Raw genomic sequence first — 16,570 nt, 5'->3', positions numbered from 1 at the left:
ACCGTGACATAGCTCCTTTAAATGTCGTACAAATTCATTATGGTGATTAGTTACCGCGAGAGACACACATCCACGATCGTTTTAATCAGTTTGCTCTACTTGTTCCACTGCGCAGTTTGCAAGGATGATGGCCCTAAATGCGCTGATTTAGCGTTAGCAAGACAGTGCCTTGAAGGCGACAGACGGTACTGGATTTTAACAAACTGTCCACGGAGCTGTGGCTTGTGTCAAGGTAGGACGTGTTCAAATCTACAGATCGATTTATCTATCTGTTATAAGAGATAAAGAGCTGTTGAGAAGACTGCGCCAATTTTTGATGGACACTTGCTTGAAATAGGCGTGCGATAAACGGCTTATCGACACCGCTTGTGTTCACGGTACTTGGGCGTGAAATTAAAGTTGACGCTTGGTGTTTCTCCTTGGTGTTTGGCTTTTCGATTGTTATTGACTATAGTTTGCTGTCAAGCTTATTATACTTGAGTTTACTTAGAGAAACGAATGGTAAAGCAACTGTCTTTCTCCCTTGTTCTATCCTAGTGGCTTTACCATTCGCGAAAACGTCTTGTACGTCTGTCGCACTGATTGTGTTGTCGCTTGGGTCTAGATACGTACCCTACAATTTTAATAACTGTTACATAATTATATTTCTTTTCTTTTTGAACTCCTCAAAAATATGCAAATGGTTCGGACAATCTATGAAAAGCGATGGCCAATGAAAAAAATTGGCCATCGATTGTTATCGATTATCGATTTTATCGATTGATCACGCCGGGACTATGAGCAATCCCAATATTCCCTTGTAGGGCATCGAGGAAGAAGCGAAAAAATGAGCGGCCGAATGGTTCAGTTTCTTTTCGCTTCTCCGTTGTAAATCTTTGGGGTGAAATATGGACTGCAATGAATCTATTACTATTAAAGTTTCATTTCTTTCTGTTTTAAACGCGGCAGTGTATGACAAACACGACTTTTGTCCGGCTTGGGAAACCAAGGACGAGTGCAGGAAATCTAATTGGGCATGGATGAGAGACAACTGTCCACTGAGCTGCCGCATACCGCGTGAGTACCTCGTGCACTTGCATATTTGATCGGGGGAAGGAGGTCATTACGTGACATTATAAAAAGCTGTATCCCTGGTCACGTGAAAATGACCTCTTTGAAAATATAATTTATTGTTTACTCTTCCATTTTTCCGTAGTACAGCTAATCGTTCAATCACTTTTACCACAGTTTCTGAAGTGCAGTTCTGCGGCAAGATGAAGGATGGCAAGTACCCCATCCCCCGGATATGCACAGGTTTTGTATCCTGTTCCGGGGGAGTTACTCGACACGAAATGTGCCCTGACGGAACGCTGTTTCATCCAATCAAGAGAATCTGTGACTTAGCACATAACGTCAAGTGTTCGCATGAAAAAGACTTAACACTAAAAAGAAACCATGTGGCACGGTGACTTAGAGGTACGTTTTGTTTTTAACTAATTAATCAGCTAAACAGTGGTTTTTGAAGACTCTCAAGGATGTAAAGTTGAGTTTCTCCCATGCACCGCTTGCGATTGACTCATTGAAATATGTCCTTTTTTCCTTTGTTTCTTTTACTTTTTGGCAAGCTATAGCTCTTGACAGTCACGATCTTTGAAGTGTAACAAGTTTACATCGTACACGCATTTCATTCCTTAGTTCACATTAGAGAGTTTAAGAATGGCGTTTACGGCGAGCGGTAAAAAGTCCGTCTGGTTCTGTTTTCTTTTCCTCGAATCCTTGAATCAATCCAACGCAGAAATAAAAAATCTTCTGTTCACAGCATATACAGATATTCTCACGATTACGCAGACAACTTAAGACAGGTGACAGTGCGTCGAGGGTGGGTCTGACCCTAAAAATTGTTCTCGTTTTCTCCCGTTGCCCAAGACGTTGTATTCTCTCACCTTAACTCCAAAAGCCGAAATCCGGTCAACGTTAAAAAGTTAACAGTAAAAGGTTTTAAAAGTAAATGGAAAATAGATCCACATTTGAAAATTTCTTTTATATGTCATCTGCAAATAACTTCAAGTTGCGTTCGGTTTTCGTTTTCTATCCACTACTTTTTTCCGTTTTCATTTTAACGCGCGGCTTATAAAAATTTAAAATAACCAACTTCTTCTCGTTCCACTCGTAGAGAATAAAATAACCACAGAGAAAGTCACTCTGCCGGATTTGCGCATCTGTGAGTCTTGGATAATGTCGCTTTGCGTGAAGAGCTTAAGAGGTCAAAGAACTAAAGCTCAATGAGCATTGCTCTTACAACCTCGTCTTTGTAATGATGTGTGCTTGAGTAAAAGAAATATAACTTAAAAGTGATAAGCGTCGTAGGGTTTTTGTATACGTAAAAACATTGTTTCATATGGTTTCATATGTTGATACGACGGGCTACATGCTAAAGTTAGGTCGGGGACGTCCAGAGCAGAAAAATAATCTCCAACGTCTGGCTTCATTAAGGGAATTTAAATTCAATAAACCTCAGATATCAACACAAAAGAGTTTAACATTAATCAACTTTAACCTTAAATATCAACAGGGTATAAGCTAAAACTTTACGCTAAACACATAACTTGTGTTCCATCTGAACATGGAATACACTATAAAAAAGAGGTTGCCTTGGGAACAAAGGCCTCAAAATAACTCAAAGAGGTTAAAATAGTTTAGCAGAAGTCCCAGTTTTCTTGAGCAAACTTTAAATTTAAATTACATGATATGAAAAGAGAAAGGTGTCAAACACCTTTTAGGCTTAGTTTTCATTAATGGAATAAGTCGCCTAGGCATAATATAAAGAGCAGTGACGACAACAACGACTTAAGCAAAGGCCTAAACATAAGAACAGCATAAAGTGATACACTGATTCCTCTTTTGTTGTCCCAACTAGAAATCATTATCACAAGGATAAACAAGAACATAAGTATAACGAACAGTCTTCAATTGTTGTTTTGTGGCTTTTACTCATACGTCGCGGTGATTCCAAGCGGGAACAGCAAAAGACAAATCAGCATGTTCACTGCTTATGCTTTGCATTTGCTTAGACCGCGAGCGAAACTAAACCTTAAAGTGCGCCTTCCAATGGAACTAAACTATTCTGACAAAGAAGTTAGCACAGATGATAAAATTAATAAAACTGACTCCGTTCTGGTGATTAATATCATATGCTAACATCAACTTAAAGCGTGAAGTAGCCAGCGTAGCAAGCGTTTCCGTGGGGTTTGGAAGCAAAGAAAGACCGAGGAACGGGATTTTCGGTGTTTTGCCTGCCCGGAAAATGGGGCGAGAGCCAAAAAATTCTTTGCTCCCGAACACGAGAAATAAGCTGTTGAACTGTAGGCAAGTTACGTTCCTGTAGAGCCTGTAACTATTGTAAAATAAGAAACATTTTGAAATAAAAGCTACCGGGCAACGTCATGTTGACCTTGGTTTGGAAACTTTATTAGTGAAAATAACAAAACATTCTAAAATAACAAAAACAACTATCGCACATAACATGCAATTAGCCTGAATGGATTGCGCAAAATCTTTTTAGTGTTGTTGTTGTTGTTGTTGCGGTTGTTTGGTCTTGAGTGCCGAGACATTCAAACAAAAGCGACTTCTTCTCCCTCCATTCTTTTTGCACAATTCTGTGTTGAGATTACCTCTTAGTCGAATTTGACTTCTTGGACAAGCCGCTGTGCAAATTGCTCGATTCGCTGACTGGCAAATTTTCTTAACTGTGTCAAACTTCTGTCCTGCGGGACAGGCCACATGACTTGTGACACCATTTGAACACGCAATGTATCCTTGACATGTACTGGGGGCATGGTAATTACCGTTTGTTTTGTTGCCGCAAAAGGAGGCCTCTGAAGCTATAAAAGACGTTAAGACCCGTAAGTAAAACGATTAGAATGTTATTCTGTTTATTTACGTAAGTCAACTGGGGGCAGAATAATCTAGGGTAATGAGCTTTTACTCACCAACATTCAGGTAAATGTAGGGTCAGAACAGAAGATTAGATCGTCAGAATACTGTTAAATATTTTGGAGTTTTCCTGAAGATGCAGGAAGACATAATATAATCCTTGAATCCTGTCAGTCTTAATTTTTCATACTTAGTTATTCTTCTTTATAGTCGTCAACTCCGCCTTCTATTTCTTTTAGTGTTGAAACAGCTGTACAAACCCTTGTAGACTCCGTTACCCATTGTTTTACAGTTTTTACTTACAAGGAACATCACAACTTCGTGGACAGTTATCCATCATCCAAGTCCAGTTAGATGTTTTACATTCGTCCATCGCAGCCCAGGCGGGGCATTCTGCATGTTTGTCATAAACTGTGAAGATATCAAGAGGTGAAATCGCTTGAAACTAGAACTTCAAAACTCTCAGTTTCAAGATTTATGATATCGGTCTAAAACCTCGGTTAAGAAACTTACAGAGAACAAAGGTCTTGAACACGGATCACGTGCCACTCACGTGTAATAGGCCCATGCCTTCAGGAATCTCGTGCTTACAGAAATCAAAGGTCTTGAACACGCATCACGTGCCACTCACGTGTAATAGGCCCCTTCAGGAATCTCGTGCTTACAGAAATCAAAGGTCTTGAACACGGATCACGTGCCACTCACGTGTAATAGGCTCCTTAACGAGTCCCGTGTTTTTAGAGAACAAAGGTTTTCAACATGGATCACGTGCTAATCACGTGCAATAAACCCCTTCACGAATCCCGTGATTACAGAGAACAAATGTCTTGAACGCAGACCGTGTGCCACTCACGTGAAATAGGCCCCTTCACGAATCACAAATCCCGTGCCGAAAATGGCATTCCACAGACTACGACCAACAGTGTTTAATACATACAGCCTAACTAGCTAAAGCACCACAAAAGTGACGTGATGTGTGTACTGCACATAACAGCTCTCACCTTTGCACAAGCCACAGCTTTTCTTACAGTTTTTGTTCATCCAAGTCATGTTGTTTCTCGACTTGCACAGCTTCAATAGCGCCCACGAAGGACACTTGGCATCTGTGTCGTTACAAGCTTTAAAAAACAGCAGTAAATGAATCATTAACTGGAATGTGTAGGAATTGGAACTGTAACCTGATGTTGTCGCCAGAAACTGAAAGATGCTTAGGAGGCGAAAAAGTAAGGAAAAATTCCAAACATTGGTTGGAATAGACAGTATGGGCAGAAGGTCTGTAACCTTTTTTGGAAATACAGTGAAACCTGTATTAAACGGACACCTTTGGGACCCTCACTAGTGTCTGCTTAATACAGGGTGTCCGCTCTAAACTTATTAACCCTTTTGTAACACAGTGTAACACAGTGTAACACAGTGTAAGATCAAAACCCGCTCGTAGCGCAATGTCCAGAGAGTCAATGCATCAATCTGGAATAATCTACTTAGCTTCTAAACGACATCACTAAACAATGTTAAAGGCGTCTGAGCTGAGCTTTTAGAAGTAAAAAGCTCTTGAAGTGTCCGTTTATTGCAGGTTTTGTGCAACAAAATGGCTTAATATTGGTGTCCGTGTCCGTTAATAGAGGTGTCCGCTGAATGCAGGTTTATTTTACAGTAAATGTGGCAAGAAAATTTAGGGACTCGAGCTAGTGCCTCCATCGTAGACCCACTTAGGCTTGTCATGCAATCTTTCTTCCCCAACGGCGAAGAGAGATTGCGTTACGAGATTGCGTTACTAGCCATAAGGACGTCTGTGTAGTAGGCCAAGTCCTGAGATAACCCTCTGTGTCCGGTTGGAAGATCAAACGCCGGGAATTTTTGCAACATCTGCACGCGTCTCCTGCGTCCGGTCTTTCCAGACAAGCGCGTGGTTTTGTTGAGAGTAAAGATGTATTGCAAGCGTAGCGCTATCTTTTTCGATTATTGATCAGCTTTCGAGTTTATTTCAATATCAAGTTGAAGTCTAAGGGCCTGATTACATGGCGAATTCCAGCCCGGGCTGAAATTTCAGCCCGGCTAGGGGGGCTGAAATTTTGTTGCGATTACATAACGAATTTCAGCCCGGGCTGAAATATTAGCCTCGGCGGCAAATATGAAATTGTGAGCGAAAAGTCTCCAGAGAATCAGAATGGCGCCGAGAACACGAATCGTGAAAATAAGCGCATTGCTTCTCGCGTAGCTTGACCTCTTGTTGGCGCTCACTTTTTAACTTTTTAGGATAGTAACACCCTACAATGATGATGGAACTGAAACGAAACCTGTCTCTCAGCCAGAAAGACGTACTTGCATAGAAAGAAAATATGTCCTCAAGCTTGCCGAGTTCATGGCTTCCCTGACAGCCTCGTGCTGTTTAACCTTGTCTCGATGTTCTTATAGTCCATCTAAGCTTTGAAATTAGAGAGATTCTCTATTTTACCGCCTTTATTCCACTGAGATCGCTTCTACTTCGTAGCGGCAGCCATCTTATTTCCTGCTTTTCAGCCCGGGCTGAAATTCCGTTTCGATTACATGGGATTTTTTTCAGACTTTTCAGCCCGTTTGCCCGGGCTGAAAATCCTAGCCCGGTTTTTCAAACCGGGCTAGGATATTTCAGCCCGCGCTGAATTACGGCCAGGGCTGAATCCTTCGTCATGTAATCGCCAATTTGATTTCATGAGAATTTGTTTCAGAAGCCGGGCTGATATTTCAGCCTGGTTAGCCCGGCTTCTAAAACAAATTCTTATGAAATCAAATTGGTGATTACATGACGAAGGATTTAGCCCTGGCCACAATTCAGCGCGGGCTGAAATATCCTAGCCCGGTTTTTCAAACCGGGCTAGGATTTTCAGCCCGGGCAAATGGGCTGAAAAATCTGAAAAAATCCCATGTAATCGAAACGGAATTTCAGCCCGGGCTGAAAAGCAGGAAATAAGATGGCTGCCGCTACAAAGTAGAAGCGATCTCAGTGGAATAAAGGCGATAAAATAGAGAATCTCTCTAATTTCAAAGCTTAGATGGACTATAAGAACATCGAGACAAGGTTAAACAGCACGAGGCTGTCAGGGAAGCCATGAACTCGGCAAGCTTGAGGACATATTTTCTTTCTATGCAAGTACGTCTTTCTGGCTGAGAGACAGGTTTCGTTTCAGTTCCATCATCATTGTAGGGTGTTACTATCCTAAAAAGTTAAAAAGTGAGCGCCAACAAAAGCTCAAACTACGCGAGAAGCAATGCGCCTATTTTCACGATTCGTGTTCTCGGCGCCATTCTGATTCTCTGGAGACTTTTCGCTCACAATTTCATATTTGCCGCCGAGGCTAATATTTCAGCCCGGGCTGAAATCCGTTATGTAATCGCAACAAAATTTCAGCCCCCCCCCTAGCCGGGCTGAAATTCGCCATGTAATCAGGCCCTAATAGGTCTGCAGAAGACATGCCTTCTACCCCCTTTAATATGACACAACAGTGATGAGCAGATGTCTAACTGGGCCTCTAGTTTAGTCTGGTTTAATAGTCTCACCTCCGCACTGGTTACAGCTTTGTCTACAGTTTTTTAACATCCACAAGGGGTTTATTTCACATTGTTCTTGATAAGCCCACACAGGGCAGTTTGGAGATGCATCCTTGCAATCTGGAAGTGTATAAAACAGTTTTTTATAGTTTTAATCTTTGTACACTAGTTCGACCAACTAATTTGTTATTTGTTATTGCTTTTATTCCTGGAATTCCGGATATAGCTGCAATCAATTAAACAACGATTTGTTCAAAAACAACATCCTGTGGAGCCGCGGTTGCCTGGTGATTACTGCAAGCTAACCCTGTTCCAGTTTCCGGATTCAAAAGCTCAAAAAAACTCTATTTACTCTCACCGTGCCTCTCTTCGACCTGATCAGTCAGGGAATAGGTAAATTAGTGCCAACAAATTGTTTGAAGTTCGTTAGAGGGGGGGGGGGGGGAGAGGGTAGTCTATCGGACGTTTGTTGGGGAGTAGCTTGTACGAAGTTTCTTGGGGGGTGGTAGCCTGTTCAAAGTTTGTAGGGGGTAGCCTGTTTGAAACTTGTCGGGGGTTGAGGTGGTGGGTAGGCTTGTTCAAAGTTTGTTGGGACTAGCCTGCAATGAGTTCCCATTCAGGTGGAGAAGCGATACTCCTAGTCTTTTCATTTCACAGTCAAGCGTTGGTCTTTTTTGCCAAAATGATACATGTAAGGATCCAGAAAAGACTGTTTTGTTTTTTGTGTTTTCCCCTAGCTGTCAGTTGTGTCGTAGGCTAACTTTGCCAGTAAAGCAATTTCGAGCTTCTGATTGATTGCAGTCGACTTTGGGCACTCGATCAAAATGCCATACATATATACATTTTATTATGTTTTGAGATTAAAAGTACAATTATAACATGCGTGCGGGTAGCTGAGCTAATCTAGGCGGGTTCTGTTTACAGGAATTATATACAACTATGTACAACTAAAGGCAACAAGAGAACTGAAGAAACTAAAATTGACAACAATGACTAGAGACCACTAATAAACTAACGGTATTACAAATAATAATTAACAACAGTTAATTATTTATAGCAGTTAATTATTAATTATACCTTTAGGCATCTGATGATGTTTACAGCTGACACAGCAGTTCGGTATCATCCACAGGGGGTTCTTTTCACACTCGCCAATAGCCGCCCACACGTCACAGCGAGAATGTTGGTTGGTCTTGCACTCTGAAGGCAAGAACCAATGTCAGATTATCTCGCAAACCTTCATAGTAACGATATTTTTATTACAAGTAAATTCATTGTCAGTAAGAAGCAAACGCTTAAAGACATCTTTCCTCGGGTTTCTAAATTCAGCAAGGCTTAACAAACATATAAATAGATTATAGTAAAATTGTAAGGAGCCCACCCTGGATTGTATACGGACTCAGGCTCCAGTCCGCCTACTTGTCATCTCGTTTCGAACTTGATGCGGTAGAGCTTTTCACGTTACTTTGTGAATCAAAGACCAGTTTTACGTTCTGAGGATTATGGAAAAGCTAGGGACGAGCAACACAAGCGAGTTGTTTGACGAAAACTAATAATGAAAGATCATTAAATAATTATGTTTCTGCTAGACAAGGAAATCATCTTTTTTGTAATGCGCTTGTTTGACCTCAGGAAACCTGGAAACGCCTCAAGGTTTCATAGGTCTGAAGAGCGTGCAATGCGTCTAATTGGTTGTTACAAGCGCGCGGAGATCAACCAATCAGAGTCACTACAGGATTTCTGCAGAGCTACGTCATCAGCAGCAGGACAAACTCTGGGTTTAACGAACTCCAGGTTTAATGTCACAAGACTCAACAAGACATGGAGAGGCCACGAACAAGCGCTGGATTATATGATGACAACAAGGCACGCGTAGACGAGGGAAACCACAGAACTATGCCGCTGCCGCTCAGACAAGTCTCTTTTTTTCCCACACTACTATCTGTCGAAAGACATGATGGTTCAAAGGTAACGTAAGGACTTCCTCAATCTTTTTTCGGAAGTGAAAACCATTGCATTCATTACTCGAGAAAGAAAGCATACCTTGTGGTGTGGGCGTAAGGACATTTGGGTTTGAAGTTGTCAATGAAGAACCTAGAACAAATCAGATATATTAACATCACAAGAAAATATTTTTCATCTTTTTAATGGCTCAAAACTGACCCATGATGATTTGATTTGTTGAGAACACACATGGTAGAAGTTGATATTCGTAATTTTACCATCAACGCTGGTCATAGAGCTTCTTTGACTGGTGCTTCATTGCGCATGTGTAAAAGGAGGAAAGATTTACAATGGAGCTCAATTACTTCAACTTGCAGTGTTCTCTGCATCTTGAGCGTTTAAAGCCAAAAGTTGGAGGCTAGGGTGGCGCCGTGTTCAAAGTTCTCTTCAAGGGTCTTAATAGATTCTCTGAACTTATGGTAAGCAAAGTCACTGAAGTTTGGACAAAATGCCCTCTGCCATTTATTCCACTGGTTGGCAAGCAAAAATCACTTACTTGTAGTCGCTGTTGCTGTGGGTGGTGGTGTTGGGACATTTGTTGCAGGAGCTGGTGTAGTGGTGGAAGTTTTACTGCCGTCATCTAAAGGTACATGAAACAGCATCAAAACATTGACAAGATAGTTGAAAATTGACTTCAGTGTAAATGCGATGGAACATGCTACATGAAACTGTTTACGCAGCAGTATTTCCTCCTTGTGAAACATTGACCTAACTGTATTATTAATTTATTTCTCAAGCTTATTAATCAGTACCGCAGTATCCACAAGTCGCAGCACAGTCAATCTTCATGTAAAACGCCTGGCAGTCGTGCCCATGATTCATTCGCCACACGCAAGTGTCTTTCCCGGCAGCGTCAAAACAACGCACTAAAAACCAATTTGAAGGAGTATTATATGAAGTATATTATGAATGGCACAAAGGGGAACATTTCTGTAAACCTTAAACTTCAAGATATATCTCACAAGACAAACCACCACGAAGAGTATTCCCTAACCTTTATCAGAGCCAATTTTTGGACACGCAGGCATTTTTCTCGAAGTTAAAAGACGTGATATTTTGGGTTTGAGCTTAAAAACAAATTTCTAGTGCAATCCTGAATAACACATTAAAACCTAGCTGGATTAATTTTGTCTTGATAATTCTCCGTTTACTTCTTCATATTTTACAGCAACCAAATCATAAGCTTAAGGACTGGAATCAGTGAGAGATCTCTGATAACTTTCATTTTTCAAGACGTTGCAAAACCTAATGATATCTTTGCACAGTTTATTATTGAAATACTTGGCCACAGATTACTTTACACTTTACACTTTATTGAATTTGTTGCATGTACAATGGAAAGAAAGAAAAGAAAATAGCATCAGCAACTGGAGTAGAAAACAGGACGATGTCTCAATTGATATTCAACCCCGATAAATATTAACAAAATAATAATAATTATTATAATCGTGGAGGTAGTGGTAAAAGTAGTAATAATTATCATATAATGTTATTTATGATCAAGTTAATTTAAAATGATTTCATTAACTTACACCCTCACGAGTTGGAAGATTATAAGAAAAGGTTTCATCATCATAAAATTAACTCCGGCAATTTGATTAAGTTTATGTGAAGGTGAATTAATCAACATGACACGAGCGTGGGACAAAGAAAAATTCTGAGTCCCCGACAGGAATCGAACCCATGACCTCCTGAACACCGGGCGGGCGCTCTATCCACTGAGCTACGAGAACTCATGGAGAGCAAGGTCATTTAACTGAGTTCATATATGATAGGTGTCCTGCATACTGCTAGGATCAACGCTATCGAATTCATCGTGAGTAGTAATAAGTTAATAAAGATGGTGAATTTTAAGCTCGGTAATGAAATGTGAAGGTGAATTAATCAACATGACACGAGCGTGGGACAAAGAAAAATTCTGAGTCCCCGACAGGAATTGATTAAGGAATTGATTAAGTTTACTTTCACAATTTTCTCCGTAGTAGCCAGGAGGACATTCCTTCTCTAAACGGAAGAAAATATTGAACAAAGTAAATTGACATTGCTCTCATTGTTTATTCATCACCGTAAACTTCGAATGTAACGACCCCACGAAAGAAGCGAGGCCCGTAAGTAGCGAGCCCCGAAAGTAGCGAGCCCCGAAAGCAGCGAGCCCTGAAAGCAGCGAGCCCCGAAAGTAGTGAGCCCTAAAGGCTGCTAATTCCAAAAGTAACCAGGGACCCGTTTCTCGAAAGCGCCGGAAACTTATCGGGCCCGTAAAGCCATTTTTAGTCCATCTCTATCTCAACACGGAGAAGTGTATACGCCTGAAACTTCTTGTATGAAGGGAACTTTTCTTCATATTGGGAATATGTGAATAAAACAGCTCTGTAATCGTAAGGTTCGAGATTTTGCTATGGCTTTACGGGCCCGAAAAGTTTCCGGGGCTTTCGAGAAACGGGCCCCTGGGTCGTTACTTTTGGAAGTTTACGGTATATTATGAAGTTTTTCTGAGCAGTCCATACTTTAACATTTCTTCATAATTTTACTACCTCAAGTTAGTTACCTGAACAATCTAGACCCTTCCAACCTGAAGGACACGAGCAAACACAATTCTGGAGGTTTACTGTTCCACCATTTTGGCATTTCAAAGGACACTCTATAAGGATGAAGAAAAACATATTTGACAAAACTTGCGATTTCAACGGTACATACTTTATTTCCATCAGCAAAGTCAGCCAAGGTTGACTGAACTTACCGCACAAGTTGCACATCTTTGGACATTTCTTGGCCATTAATTCACGCTTTGTAGAGCACAATTCCTTGGTGAGACTTTTACCACATTCGCTGTCAAAGTTGTCACAGTCCCCTTCAAGAACAAAATTACATTACATCGGAAAACGCTGGAAAATTTGCTCACTGTGTAATTTGGTATCCTCTAGATTTGGAGCACACTGTCGTAACTGTCTTCTTGCATTTTGCAAACTGTGTAATATATTCTTACTTGAGCTGAGTTACTGAATTTTTTGTAAAGTAATTTGGATAAACAATAGAAGTATTATACGCTGAGTACACGCCCTTATTCCACTGTTCTGCGATGATGTGCTAAGTTTCCTCCATGTAACGCAGTAGAAAGGAGGCGATATTTTTTGTCCCAGTGTAAGACCTCCCGTGATGAGCTCTTATGTTTAAGTGACCTGAGTGATCTCCTGAAACTTTTAAGACCTATAATAGGTACTTGAATCCAGTTTGGGAGTGCGTATAGTTCAATTCACTTTTTACACTAAAGGAATTCTTATGTGGACTCTTTATTGACGAATAAAAAAAATTAATTTTTAAGCAACCTTTATTTACTCTAGGCAGTGTTTATGGCATAAAGGCTAGTGAGGCCGAGCAAACAACTGAAACAAATAAATCAACTTGAATCCCAACTGGCCGCAGGCAAACCAGTTGGCTATTGACAAGTGTTCCCGAGGATTTGAACTCGGAGCTTCCATGAAATAAATCCAGGTAGTGGTCAAAACGGAACTCGAACCGGGGACCGCTGGATTGCGAGTCCGACGCGCTGACCACTCGGGCACGCTGCCTCCTACGAAGGCCGGGTACCATTTCCAGACAAATCGATTTTGAATGCTGCAGTGCCATGGAGAGTCACGCTGCACCGAAAGGCGAGGGAGGGGACGTGAAACAAAAAGCCGTGGGTGTAATTTGGAAGAGGCAAGAACTTAGTGGATTCCTGATCTGAAAAGGTCAGCCTCGATAGCCCTGGAAATCGTCGTCACACGAACCACTGAATTCATACTCACTACATAGATTCTTGTAGCAAAATCCTTTACCAGAGGCGCATTTAGAGCATGGAGTTCCTCTCTTGTAAGGATATTCCCCAATTATGTTACCTCTTAAAGAAAACCAAGCTGTTAGAAATGTCTTTCATGTACTTTCTCGAGATAGAAATATAATTCTAACATAGCATGCACTAGGTGAACATTGAGCCACAACAACAACAATAATTTATGTTTGCACCTTGACAACAAACATGTACGTTGAGTGGCTGGTCACCCAAAATAACTGAAAAGCTAGACTAATAGGGTGACCATCTTAAGAATTTCATGAATAAGCTTTTGAAAATTGGCAAATCTGGTGTTCCATATTTTGTACAAAAGTCGACGTGATAAATTGACGTATGGTTTTTTTTGTTTTTTTTCTTAAAATATTGACGATACAGCGTACCGGTCAAAATGGTCCACTAAATTGACATCTGCTTTAAAGTTGTTCTTACTGCACAGAAAGTAATGTGCACATGTCTTACGTTGGGCCATAGTCGCAAGTGACAACTGTTTCTCCAGGAATCCAGGGGTGAGGTATGTCAAAATCCATGTCGCACCACTTGACGCCGCATCCTATGTATTTCGTTTTAGCCCATACAAGCTTCACAAACAGATCAGAACAAGTCGTGTGATTTCATAACTCTTTTAAAAGCGTATAAAGTTTAAGTAGAGAAATTTATGGTGCTTGCTAAGTCGTTAAGGCGCCGTCCAAGCTCCGCAGGAGAAATTTGAAAACGTAACAATCACCGGTCATTTTGGATTTGTGTTTGAGGAAAATCGGACAGGGAAATCACATGTCAAATCAAATCGTTTTCGAAAAGCCCCGTTTTCAAAACGTTTTCCTTTCACACTAAAACACAAAGCCAGCGTTTTCAAATTCCTCCGGTTTGAAGAGCGTTTTCGAAAAGCTCCTTTTTTGTGACGGATTAGTTTGGACGGTAGGCCTAACCGGAGAAATAAAGCTACGTTTTCAAATTTCTCCTCCGTAGTGTGGACCCGGTTTTGGATTGTTAAGCAACACAATTATGCGTGAGAAGCTCGTAGTTCTTATCTATAACCCCTTGTTACTTGAAATACCTGTGTGTAATGTCCGCATGGCTTTTTAGAACAAGAGGCTCCCATCGGGTTTGTAAACTTGCTGTATGAGTAGTACCGGCGCTCCTGGTACCAGGACTTCACGCGGTCGTCTGGGTTGTCAAGTGTTCCCCACTGTCGCGCTAGATTTTGACCTGTTTTGGAAACAGTCCGAGAAATATATAACCATGATCAAATGAGATTGGTTGTTTGGGAGTCTTACTTGCTCAGTAATTTACAGGGCTGAATACGGGTCATCCTTATTGGCTAGTACACGTCATTTACAACATGCTCTTAGGGACGGACCATTATTTCACTAGTATACCATTTGATTACCTATAATATCGTGGGTGACAAATTACGCTCGCAATCGTTGGTTTTTGACTTGATTATTGTATCGAGAAATTTTGCGCCAAACATTGCCATGGTAATCTTAATTTAGCATGTGAAATTATAAAGTAACGCTGAAATTTCGCCCCAAAATTAAGGAGTAACTTATCGCCCATGATATTACAAATATTCCATTATACAAGTGTGGATCAAGTAAATTATCGTACCCACTCTTTTGAAGTTAACAGCATGAGGGTATTCGTCACCGAATTCAACAAACCCGTGTTCCCATACACATTGGTTTGACCACATCTGAGCTAGGTTGGCAATGTCTTCGTCCCAAAACTGAAGCATAATAGATAACATTATTGAAAACATTGTACCCTACACTCTAAAGAAATGATCTTAGAATCGTCTGAAAACTTTACAGCAGAGCATATGTGATTGTAACAAAGCATTGAAAGGGTATTCACCAATTTTATGCAAAACTCGAGATGTCAGGTAGCCGTTTTGTTTAATTTTCAAAGTTCTCTTACATTAGCTCTTAGATTTTCTCTGTTTCTATTTGTTTGTGAGCATGTGGAGGCGTTTCGATTCGTCATCAGCCAATCACGTGTAATTTAAATCCAAGTGTTTTCTTGACGTAGTTTGCATGAACACACGCGAGGACGGACATTTGTAGCTGCAGTGGACTGCAACAACCTTCAATCTGCTGTGTTCATCGTTATTTGATATACACAGTCAGTTCGTGGACTGGTACGAAAAGAGAAGAGAAAAAAAAATGCAGTTGTCCGGGTCTGGTCGACGGACGAAGAGCGCACGAAGAGACAACTAACATTTCAGACAATTTTATGGTGTAATCTTTATCCTGGCCAAAAAAAAAAAGTTGTGGACAGACCCCACATCATCTCTAAGTAGTGTTCCCAGCCTAGCTTGCTGGACAAGATTCTACGCCAGTCAAATTGGCAACTTAATTAGCAATACACAATCAAACTTGAGATGCTCTACTTACCATATACTCCATGTCCGCAGCAGGTGGATCAACCATTCCGCGATATTTGTTGTGGTCGTCCAAGAAGTTTTCCTTTTGTTCCGCAGAAAGCTCACAAATGGCGAAGTCCTCGCCCGTCGGCTTTAACCGATCCGCAGGCTTTATCAGACCCATGGCGGATACGTTGTGATTCCCGCTCATCAGTATAAGCGCTGCGACAACAGCTAAGATTGCATTACACATGAATAAATCCTGTCCGTGTTTCTTGCTTAAGCAAAACATCTGATTGCCTCTTTTTGTTTGTGTTTATATTATAACAATGCTTGTTTCTCACAAGGTCAGTTCAAAGCGTGCCATTTGGTGTAAACTCCGTCGGCTCAACGCCTCAAATAGTGTTTTTAAATTAGAGATTCACACCTCCGTGCCTGACTTCTTTCAAGGGAGAATTTAAAGCGATAAATTATTTGATTGGTTACTCCCTGCAAGCAGAATTTTCTTTTTCCACCGATACAAAAGCCTTGTAACATATTGTTCTGCTCTCAATGTTTCCTTTGTGATTCGTTACTTGTCGGAAGTACAGGTGCATAAAACGTTTCTTGGTTTGGTACCTGTACAAATGTGTTACTTTTTATTGCTTAGAACTGCCCTGTATTTCAAATGGAGCCTCGTTAAAATGCACCCTGGTATAACGGATTGATTTACAGAATTAATTCTCAAATCGAACTGTTTTACAGCATCGACTGACAATGTTTTCATATTGTCAAACACCAGTCATGGATGGCCTGTTTGGTGCGTGCATTCATGAAGTGAACTGCCGCTTAGAAGCCCTAGGCTATTACAACTTCATAGGGGCTTTTAGATGGGCTTATAAACGGAGGGACTTATATAAGTCCGAGGGGAACCGGAATTAAAAAATACCGTTTCG

At 40.9% G+C, this 16,570-nt stretch overlaps 2 protein-coding genes across 2 annotated transcripts in view; one reads left to right on the top strand and one right to left on the bottom strand.

Annotated features, from left to right (window-relative positions):
• LOC110052591 (uncharacterized) overlaps positions 1-16,570 on the top strand; it is a 42,697-nt gene that overhangs the window by 25,422 nt on the left and 705 nt on the right. The window contains exons 13-15 of the mRNA XM_089279251.1: positions 116-232; positions 949-1,056; positions 1,228-1,455. Coding sequence (XP_089135377.1) covers positions 116-232; positions 949-1,056; positions 1,228-1,448 — 446 coding nt within the window. The 3' untranslated portion in view covers positions 1,449-1,455. The remainder of the gene's footprint in view (positions 1-115; positions 233-948; positions 1,057-1,227; positions 1,456-16,570) is intronic.
• On the bottom strand, positions 3,325-16,199 carry LOC110052646 (uncharacterized). The gene is made up of 16 exons (XM_089279252.1): positions 15,667-16,199; positions 14,882-14,999; positions 14,328-14,479; positions 13,733-13,851; positions 13,230-13,321; positions 12,182-12,292; positions 11,990-12,082; positions 11,407-11,448; positions 10,197-10,310; positions 9,941-10,024; positions 9,484-9,534; positions 8,518-8,640; positions 7,450-7,560; positions 4,914-5,030; positions 4,216-4,323; positions 3,325-3,860 (listed from the first exon to the last, which is right to left on the bottom strand). Exons 1-16 carry the CDS (start codon positions 15,925-15,927, stop codon positions 3,538-3,540), a joined length of 2,019 nt encoding a protein of 672 aa, XP_089135378.1. The 5' UTR covers positions 15,928-16,199; the 3' UTR covers positions 3,325-3,537.

Source organism: Orbicella faveolata, unplaced genomic scaffold (genome assembly GCF_042242905.1).
Source record: "Orbicella faveolata isolate gen_17 unplaced genomic scaffold, um_ofav_v1 contig_47, whole genome shotgun sequence".
Taxonomy (NCBI): Eukaryota; Metazoa; Cnidaria; class Anthozoa; order Scleractinia; family Merulinidae; genus Orbicella; species Orbicella faveolata.
The sequence above is the reverse complement of the archived record's forward strand: the minus strand, read 5'-3'. Positions and strand labels throughout refer to the sequence as shown.